We start from the raw sequence: 9,899 nt of genomic DNA, 5'->3' as shown, positions 1-9,899 counted from the left end.
AGGGATTTGCCATGATTCATGGGACTCTGTGATGTAATTCCCATATCCTCGTACCTGCTGTGGTTTTTTTGCCTGCAAACCTAAAGCAGCAGAAAGAGCCATCCTGAGCAGGATGTCTGTCCTGAGACTGGGTGCTTCCTGCCCCAAATGCTGCGGGTGGAGGTGGAAATGAACTGAAAACACCCCGAGAAGGGAACAATGAGCTCCAGGGTGGCCAAGTGCTGGAACCTGCTCCGCCCTTGGCTGTGGCGAAACACCTGAGAATTTGCGAGGAGGGGCTGCAGACCACCCACCCCCTAAGGCTCCCCTGTGCCTTGAGTGCCCTGGGGGAAGCTGTTCACTGCACCCTGCCTTTCCCATGGAGCACATGGAGCCGTGCTGCTGGGCCGGGGACCCTGCGTGGTTACCCCAACAGGCAGCGATACATAATCCCTCCCTTCCCGGTGTGATGGGGGAGAGAACTGAGAAAGAAGTGAAATCCACAGGCTGAATTAAAGACAGATTAATAGGACTGAAAAAGAAGGGGAAATAGTAATGATTAAAGAATTAGAATATAGAGAATTTAGTGACGCACGCTGGAGTGCTGCCCCCGTCCAGGCTCCTCACTGCAGGAGCAGTGGGAGCTACAAAGTCCTTGACTCAGTGTAAACAATGCTCAGCAGCCCGGTGCTATCAGCTAGCCCGGGCTTGTCCTCCGCCCGAAACACGTGTCTGCGGCTACTAGGGCCGGCCCCGGGACTCGCTGAGGCCATAAATAGCCCCGGGAGGTGGCACAGCCCACTTCCATGCTGGGGAAGAGATAGAGCCCGTCTCGATGATGGCATCTGGGCCGCTAAGGGCCGAGGCAAGCTGTCTGAGACCGCTGTGCAGGTAAAGGCTTCCGGATGGGAGCAGCTTTTCGGGGAGATAGGCTGGAGATGGGGCTCCTCGCTGTGGGGGTAAGGAGTGGATTGGGATGGCTTTGATTCGCCCTCCCCATTTCCCCATCCCCCTCTGGAGCTGGGGGTCGGCAGCAGCACTCCAGCCAAGCCTCCCTTCCTCCCAGCCCCAAGCCAAGGGCTCCTGCCCCAGCCCTCGGGACCCCTGCTCCCCCAGGAGAGCCCCCCGGCAGTCCTGTCCTGGGCTTCCTTTGCTTTGCAATTACCCAAGAGATTAGGCTGAATGGGGCTGGGAGGACCCGGGAGCCCCCTGGCTCTGCCCTTGGCAAGGGCTCCTGAGCCCAGACACCAGCCGGGGAGCTTCCAAAATATGTCCCCACCTGAACAAAGCTGCTACCAGGTGAGACGCTAGGGCAGGGCTGGAGTGGGGTCTGACCCCAGCCACACGGCTTCTCTGGCTAACAGGAATTTTGCCCGTGGATTCTGTCGGTGGGGCCAGAGCTGCCGCTTCTCACATGACAGAAAATCAGCCCAGGTCTGCAGGTACTTCCAGCGTGGGTTTTGCCGTTATGGAGAGCAGTGCAGGTAAGGAGGGGCTGTGATGCCATGAGGATGGGCTGGGAGCCTGGAGAAGTCATGCTGGACTGATAGGACCCTCTGTCTCTGTCCCTGGGCTCCTCCAGCTACCAGCACATGCAGGAGGAGCCAGCCCCAGTAGGGACCCAGTATGGTCTGATGCCCCACGACCACTGGGACCAGGAGCCTGGCACTGAGCCCACAGCCATGGACCGGGACCAGGGGGGAACCCAGCGCACCTCAGCCCACCCTGCCTGCAGCATGACGTGTGTGGCCTCCGAGTCCCCCAAAGTGGAGGTAGAAGTGGAAGAGGAAGACAAGAAGAACATCTCAGCACTTGGTAATGTACCCTGTGGGGCCATGAGTGGAGAATTTGTTCCCACAAAAGCTCAGGGTGCCTCAGGTAGGTGCTGAGCTGGCCGGGGGACCAGCGGGGTGAAGACATTGGGGTGGTTATGGTGAAGTAGCCCGTGCATGTTTCTGCCTATAACCCACACCTGGGCCAAGCTGGGGCTGTGGAGAGCTCTCCAGTGTGGGGACCGTCACTGCTGAAGCTGCATGCTCTGAGCATCCTGCCCAGCCCTCTGAGTTTTTCCCTTCTAAGAACGTTCCTCCTGCAGGCTTCCAGCCACGAGGGCCGGCACTAGATCTGGGCTTCTCTGACCCCAGAGAGGAGGTTTTGGAGACAGCGACATGGACTGACCCTACAAAGGTGGGTTTGGGGTTTCCTGTGGCCGGGCACTCCCTGTCACCCTGTGGTGTTCCCCAAGGCCAGGGCAGCGATGGAGTCAGGGGGTTGCCGTGCTGTGCTGCTCTGCTTGCAGGTCCCTGCAGAGCCAGGTGCAGTGGCAGCCCTGGTCACCACTGCATCACTGAGAGCCCAGAGCGAGGCCATAGTGTGTGGCATCTGCATGGACAGGGTGTACGAGAAGCCGCTGCCAGAGGAGCGGCTCTTCGGGATCCTCCCGAACTGCAGCCACGCGTACTGCGTGGGGTGCATCCGCAAGTGGCGGTGCAGCCGGGACTTCCAGAGCAAGGTCATAAAGTGAGTGGGGATGGGGACATGGCAAGGTGGTCACCGTTTCCCCCTTCTGTGCCCTGAAATTCTTTCTTGGGTCTGGTGATGTGGCTTTGGGGTTGGTGTGCCTTTCCTTTGGGAACGGGTGCTTTGGGGTGGTGATGGGTATGGGGGTGCTGGATGAGGCCAGGGCAGCAGCGTGGGTGCTGGGCCCATGTTCCCTTCTTGGGACACCCAACTGCACCCGTCACCCTCATCCAGGGCCTGTCCAGAGTGCCGGATCACCTCCAGTTACTACATCCCCCACAAATACTGGATCTCAGATGTGGATGAGAAGGAGAAGCTCATCAGAACCTTCAAGGCACGGACAGGGTGAGTTCATGGCACTGCTGCGGGTGGTGGAGCTGTGGGCTCTGTGCTGCTCTGGGAGCTACACTCACAACTATGCTCGGAATCCCACAGGAAAATCAGGTGCAAATTCTTCATCCGTGGCCACTGCCCTTTCAGATCAGAGTGCATCTACCTGCACGAGCTGCCCGCCTGCCAGCTGCGGCGGCCCAGACGGCAGCGGCCGAGGATGCCCGCTGTAAGTGGGGTGGCACATCCTGGGGCTGGGCTGGGCTGGGCACTGGGAGGCTGTGGCTCATCCTCCCTCCTCTGCTGCAGGTGTTCATCCCTTCTTCCTCGGAGAGCTCTGACGAGGAGGATGAGTTCTGCACACTCGAGTGGGCTCTTACCCTGGCCATGATGGAGACAGAATTTCCCTACTCAAGTTATGGCCACGAGGTGCTTCTGATTGACTTCAGTGATTCTGACTGAGCCATGGGAGCTATGCTGGGCCTGCTGGTGGCCAGGACATGTCTCCAGGAGGTGGAAGCCTCTGCTTTTTTAGTCCTGCCACTGTTTTGGGGTGGCTCCACCGTGGGGGTGTTGCAGGGATGGGGTGGTGTAATAAGTGGAGAGTGTGATGTTGGCTCTCGCAAATGTTATAGGTTATAAGCAGTTATAAGGCTGAAAGAAGTTCTGTTAAGATCTGGTGTTTTCCTCTGTAATGTTGAAAGTTGAAGCACGAAGGACTGCACGGACTCTGAGAGGCAGGACAAAGGAGGAGCTGGGTCAGAAGAGTGACATCTGCACAAGTGTGGGGAGGGTCGGCTCACCAGGGGGCTGGCTCACCAATAACATGTATAAGGGTATAATGGGTGTGGGCAGGGTGCCTCTGGCTGCAGCTACGCACTGAGAGCGTCCCCTTTTCCTTATTCAGTTCCTTGTTGTGGTTAAATAAAACCTTTTGAAATTTTAAAAAGTGTGGTGGTGTTTCCCACACCGTGGCTATGCTGGAGACAGAATTTCCCTACTCAAATTATGGCCACGAGATGCTTCTCATTGACCTCAGTGATTCCGACTGCGCCGTGGGGGCCACGCTGGGCCTGCTGGTGGCCAGGACATGTCTCCAGGGGGTGGAAGCACGTCTGCTTTTGAGTCCTGCCATTGTTTTGGGTGTTGTGGGGGTGTTGCAGGGATGGGGTGGGATGGGGAAGCAGTCTGGCTGGCATTTATGGCTGCACCAGGGGCGACTCAGAGTATAGCCCCCTGCTCTTGTCATCGTGCCTGTGAAAAACGAGGTACACATAATTTTATAGAATTTGAAAGTTTAATAGAAAAGACAATTAGAAGAAAAAAATAAAGTATACAGATACGGCCGGGTGTGTCTGCATTCAGCCAAGAGAGCACACCTTACTGACAAAGGATTGTCCCTTAAAAACAGAATCCTACTACATATCCATAAATTCTCATACATATTCATACATTCTTCTTAGGATCTTTGGTGTTCTTCTGTTTAGTTTTCTCTTGCCCCCTTCCCAATAGATCAATCTTCTTGGCGCCATCGAGATTTACATTCCCTGATACCAGAAATGCAATAAATTCCTCCCCCCAGAGTTCTGGTCACTGCTGTCTTCATCTGGATAAGATAGTTTACAAATGCAGGAGTTTCTCTAGCTATATATATATATTGTTCTCAGTCTTTGGGTTATACAAACAAAAGCAGTTTTTATTTTAATACTATGCCATAGCCTAACATATGTATTATACTACTATTTTTAAGTTTCATCAATAACAGAAATAAAGAAAACTACATTAATACAACAAAATTTCCCATTCTTATACACATAACATTGATTTTAATATTTGCGAAAAGCCAACAATATAATATGTATCTATAACAGTGCCCATCCTGTGCCCGTGGGTGCTGGGAGGCAGCGAGGCGCTCTGACCCACGGGCCGGGCAGCAGGGGCGCTCTGTTTTAAACTTTATTTAGCCAAATCTGTGAATAACGAAATAAAACGGGTTGTGTAACTCCACGCTTCCGGGCGCCTATGATCTGTGGGCTGGGGCATCCACCCTCGAGGGGGAAGGCGGTGTTTGGGTCGGAATTGAAGAGATATTTGCATAATGAGCTCGTTCACAGCGCGGTCGATTGGCGTTTCCCGGGGGCGGGGCCGGAAACGGTGCCGTGGGGCCCGGGGGAAGCGGGGAGAGCCCGGCGGGGACGCGGTGACACCCCGGTGACACTCGTGAGTGTGCGGTGACACCCGTGTGTGTGCCCTATGTCCGGTCTCCCCGTGTCCGGCTGTCCCCTGTGTGTGTGACTGTGTCCAGTCTCCCCGTGTCCAGCTGTCCCCCGTGTGTGACCCTGTCCGTGTCTCACAGGCCGCTGTGCAGCCCCGCCGCAGCAATGGAGCCCCGGTGCCAGCCCTGGCTGCAGATCTGCCCCGGGCCGTGCCGCCTCCTGCTCCACGCTCTGTTCTCCGGCCCCGGCGGGGCGATGGCCGCACTGCGGGTGCTGCATCGGGGCCAGCCCCGCGAGGGACCGGGACAGGCATTCCCCTGGCAGGCTCTCACCGCAGCCCTGTGCGCCGAGGAGCCCTCGCTGGAGGGGCCAAAGGACACCCTGGCCGTGTGAGTTGGATACATTTCTGAAACTTGGTGTTTTGTGGGAGTTTTGGGTGTCAGGTGCGCAATTTGGGAGAGGACATCCGCTTTCCCCGGTGCAGCAGTCCATGAAGTTGGGATCATAGCAGCGACCCAATGCTGTGCCAGCTTGTGTCTGCAAAAGCTGGTGAAGCCATTAGGTGTCTCCTCTTGCTCCCTGGTGCTGTGGGACTCCGCTCCACGGGACAGGTTGGAGTCAGGACAAGGGGATTTGCTCTGACCAGTCACCTCTCCTTTTCCAGCAAGCCACGGCTGCTGCTGCTGCCCGTTTTGTGCCAGAGAAACCTCTTCTCCCTGCTCCTGGTGGTTCAGGATGTAGTGCCCGGGGATTGCCTTGACCAGCTGCTCCAGGCCTTGGAGCAAGATTCCCATGTGGATCCCTGGGTGAAGACACTGGGGAACCTACTCCAGCAGGGTGCAAGGGCAGAGGAGGGTTCCCCACATCCCACTGCCCTGTCTTCCATGTGCCAGCAGCAGCTTAGGGGCCTGTGCCAGAAAATTGCCCAGAAGAAACCAGAGGGGCAAAGAAAATTGAACTGGTGCTTCAGCAAGCAGCCTGGTGCCCCTGACTCTGCGCCTCAAGGTGGGAAGTGCAAGAAAATGTCAGAGGAGAGCCTGCAGTTGGACAGTGAGAGAGAGGGGAAGAGGTTGTTGCTGGAGGAGGTGACATTTGAGCCCCTGGAGCCCCAGGAATGTGGAGATGTAGCAGGGATGGAAGAGGAGGAGCCTTCAGGGGATGTAGCTGCTCGGAGCACAGATAAGGCTGCTCCAGACAGCTCCCAGCAAGATGCAGTTGGGGAGCTCAGGAAGATTTCCCAGACAGAGCTGGCAGTAGAGGTCCAGTCCTTTGTCCAGGTACTTTGTAGGGTTTGCTGTCCCCTTCCAGCCAGTGGGCCTTTACGGCCTGATTCCCATTCCTTCATCTCATTTCCCTCAGGTGCATGGACAGAGGCTGAAAATGCTGCTGCTGCAGGAGTCCAGTGTAAGTGGTTGATTCTGTCTCTCTCCTGGAGCTGCTGGTCTAAATGGGCTCGTGCCAGGGCCTTGGAAGGGGTGGAAAAGGAGGTGGATTTCAGAGAGCCAGCTGGATGGGGATAAAAAGGCCTGTTGGCATTTCCTCTGGGCTTGGAATACCGACATCTGCCTGCACCTTGGAGGTGTGAGGGGCTGCCTGTGGGCTCAACACTGATGGACATGGGGGGAAGGGAGAAGCCCTGGAGCTTCTGTTTTGTGGGTTGGTTTATTTGGTGCATTACTCAGCATGGTGTTTCCCTCCAGCACTGCGAGCTGCGCACCCCACCCGAGCTGAGCATCCTGAACAGCTGCTCCCCCAGCCAGGTGAACCCCAGCATCCCTGCTGCAGCTGCTGCAGGGGGCCTGCTGCTGTCCCTAATGTCCCATCCCCTCTGCCATCCCCAGCTCGAGGGGCTGTGCTCCTTCCTCCAGCTCTCCACGTGCCTGGAGCCCTTCCTGGTGCGATTCTGCAGCTGGCTGCTGGCTCTGACCCCTGACCTCAGCTACACCAGCGCAGCCATCCTGGCAGAGCATCTCTTCCTCAGGCGAGTACGTGCCAGGGCAGTGGAGGTTTCCTGCTCCCCATTTCCCCCTCCACTGTCCCCACCTCCTGCCTTTTCTGTCCCTAGGTCTTGTCCCTCACCCAGCCGCCTTCCCGACACCTCATGGCTGCCCTCACTTCATTTTGCTCCAAGTATTCCCATCCCTTCTGCCGTGTGCTGGTGGCTGCGGTGCTGCAGGAGCCTGGGGAAGGTGTGGTGGGCTGGTGGGAGGTGTGGCAGCTTCTGGGAGTTGGAGAGGGGCCCCAGCTGCAGAGTGCTGTCTCCTGGGAGGCATTTGTCATGTGGAACGGGTGTTAGGAGCCATGGAGGCGTGGGACTGCTTCCTTCTGGGCAGGTGAACACTTGGGGGTTGGGATGGGAGGTGGGTTTACAGATGCCTGAGATGGAGTGGGAGGGTTGGCTAGGCTGGCTTCTGGCTTAATGTTTCCCAAAGGACAGTTCCCACACCTCTGTGATTGGAGGGCTCCTGACAGCTCCTAATGCTCAGCCAGAGCTGCCCCAGGGTGGCTGTGCTGGTGTGAGGAGAGGGTGAACCCTTGCCACCAGCATCCCATTTTCCCAGAGACTGGTGCTGTTTAAAGCCTTGCTGCAGCTGGGCAAAGGAAGCAGGATTATCCTGAGCAGTAGAAGGGGGCACTGCATTGTTTCTGCCTGTCTTGACTGAGACATCCTCCTGTGAAGGCATGCCAGGAAGAGCCATGCACATCCCCATGGATTTGGCAGCCTCTGGAGGCTCTGCCCTGCTGCTTTGCCCTTGCAGGTGCTGAGCAGACCAAGCTGATGTGTGAGCTTGTGGAGGAGTGCCTGGAGCCACACTCTGTGCAGCTGGTGCTGAGGTGAGGGGTTACAGGGCCCACAGCTCTGCTTTGGCCTCATGCCTGCCTGGGTGGGTCCAGCTGGCTCCAGCCATTTGGAGGCACCAGCAGGGCTGTGGAGCAGCACCTTCCCTCTTCCCTGTCCTTCCAGCCAAGTCCTGGAGGTGCCTTTGTCAGAGAGACTCCTGCCAGTACTGCAGGCTGTGCTGGGGCGGCAGGTGAGGGGCCCACCTCATCCCATGGGTTTCTTTGATGCCTCCAGCAGCGCTGGAGCAAGGACCCCCTCTCCTACCTGCTCCTGGGTCTTTTCCAGGAGGTGCTTCCCCCTAAGCTTTTGGATCTCCTGGTCCTGACTCTGTGCCAGCAGGCCCCAGCCTTTGCCACATCACTCAGCTTTGCCAAGCTGGTGATGGCCGTGCTCACAGTGTACCGGAGCCAGGTGAGCGAGCCAGGCTCAGGTCCTGCAGTTCCTGGGACCCAGCCCAGAGGTCTCAGATTGGCTCCTGGTTGGGCAGCACCCTGAGCTCATGCTGCCTCCATCCCAGGTCACCCCAGCTCACCGGAGCAGTCTGGCTGCGGTCCTGGATCAGAGCAATGCGGTGCTGAAGAAATCGCTGCAGGCTGTGCTGGAGGGGGCCAGGTGAGGTGGGGACAGGGGTCCCTGTCATGGGGGATGGCAGGATCTGCACCCTGGGCTGTCCCAGGGGTGGGGAACCAGAAGCTTCCACGCATGCTGTGCCAGAGGTTTGCCAAAGCTATGTAGTGCTGTGTATGGCAGTGGCTTTCCTCTTCTTGATTTTTCTCTTTTCCCAGGTGACCACCAAAAGGAAGGTGGCAGCTTCCTTGCTTGGAGGACACTCATTGCACAGCAGCAGCCACAGCCACCCCTCACTGGGTTCCCCTGGTGAGCAGGGTCTGTTCCCCACGGAGTGCCCAGTCCCGGGTTTCGGCGGTCAGATAGGGAACGCCGATCGGAAGATCTCACATTGTACGGGAAGATAGGGCCCCTCTTTCTCCAAAGTTCCATAACCCATAATGTCATGGTGGTTACGTCATCATATCCTGGTCATATAATACCTTGCACACCGGAAATAAACGCTCTTCACCATCCACCACATTGGTGTTAGCGTGTGATTAGCCTGACAGGCCTGTAAGTTTAGCCGTCGTGTCGTTCACGAACCGGGTCGCTACACCTCATTCCGAGGCAACAGCCCAGTGAGGGGGCTTTTGCTGGGTCAGTGCCATCCCAGCCCCTCACACTCCCTGGGGCTCAGAGGGGTCTTGGTTGAACAATTCATTGTTCAATTGAACATTCATTGAACAATTCACCTGTTTCCAGGTGTTTCTGTATCTGTTTTCCCTCAGGCCTACCATGCTCACCAAGGAGACCACACCAGGGCTGTGGGGGCATGCAGGACACGACCCACGGGGGAGTTTCTGAGTTTTTACTTCCCAAAATGTGTCGCCGAACCAGGACAGACATTGATTTGAGCCTGCATGAAGTTGATAATTCTGGACTTAGTTCAATATCTTGGTTTCACCTCAGCTCATTCCAAGGCATGAGTTCTGTGCATGTCCACCCTCCTCCCCAGCAGCCAAGGCCATTTTGGAGCAGTGCAGGCTGGGCTGCTGCTTTGTGTATCTGATCTGCTGGGATTTACACATCTCTGGGTGCAGGAGAGTGTGACTTAGCTGAATTCCAGCTGAATTTAGCTGGAAATTTTGAGTGTTCTGCTTTAAATCCACCTTTCTTTCCTGTTTGCCTGGCCTGTGAGAAGCCCTGCTGTGTGCCACACATTTCTGGTGATGATGACACTACTCATTGCTCTAATAGGAAATGTATGACATGACTCTGCTCAAAGTTCTATGCTGTATTATTGAAAGTACCCACTGGACACCTCATCAAGGCACCTCCTCATGTGAGAACTGGGAAGAAAAGTTTGGGAGAGAGTGGATACTCAGGCAGGTAGAGCAAGGGTTTCAATGGAGATTTTGAAGCATTGCATACTTCAGGAGCAATTTAAAAATCCATAAATATCC

The 9,899-nt window shown here is 56.3% G+C and overlaps 2 protein-coding genes across 4 annotated transcripts; both read left to right on the top strand.

Moving 5' to 3' along the window:
- Positions 1-737: 737 nt before the first annotated feature.
- Positions 738-3,778, top strand: LOC106628507 (uncharacterized). The gene is made up of 8 exons (XM_014258123.2): positions 738-870; positions 1,344-1,463; positions 1,562-1,794; positions 2,075-2,166; positions 2,279-2,499; positions 2,734-2,844; positions 2,935-3,058; positions 3,139-3,778. Exons 1-8 carry the CDS (start codon positions 815-817, stop codon positions 3,289-3,291), a joined length of 1,110 nt encoding a protein of 369 aa, XP_014113598.1. The 5' UTR covers positions 738-814; the 3' UTR covers positions 3,292-3,778.
- A 1,194-nt stretch (positions 3,779-4,972) lies between these two features.
- FANCE (FA complementation group E) lies at positions 4,973-8,974 on the top strand. Of its 3 annotated transcripts, XM_014258097.2 has the most exons (12): positions 4,973-5,049; positions 5,186-5,434; positions 5,710-6,322; positions 6,405-6,449; positions 6,746-6,805; positions 6,887-7,030; positions 7,111-7,234; positions 7,805-7,880; positions 8,011-8,077; positions 8,173-8,298; positions 8,405-8,499; positions 8,673-8,974. In XM_014258097.2, exons 2-12 carry the CDS (start codon positions 5,211-5,213, stop codon positions 8,674-8,676), a joined length of 1,578 nt encoding a protein of 525 aa, XP_014113572.1. In that variant the 5' UTR covers positions 4,973-5,049; positions 5,186-5,210; the 3' UTR covers positions 8,677-8,974. The 3 variants fall into 3 exon arrangements, with proteins under 3 accessions (XP_014113572.1, XP_014113573.1, XP_087923261.1); XM_014258098.2 differs by lacking the exon at positions 6,746-6,805; XM_088067135.1 differs by lacking the exon at positions 8,673-8,974 and having other exon boundaries at positions 8,405-8,503.
- Positions 8,975-9,899: the final 925 nt, after the last annotated feature.

The sequence above is a fragment of the Pseudopodoces humilis genome, chromosome 26, assembly GCF_049639895.1.
Source record: "Pseudopodoces humilis isolate 2021_Gansu_Grassland_sample_001 chromosome 26, ASM4963989v1, whole genome shotgun sequence".
Lineage (NCBI taxonomy): Eukaryota > Metazoa > Chordata > Aves > Passeriformes > Paridae > Pseudopodoces > Pseudopodoces humilis.
Note: the sequence above shows the minus strand (reverse complement) of the source record. Positions and strands in the feature narration are given on the sequence as shown.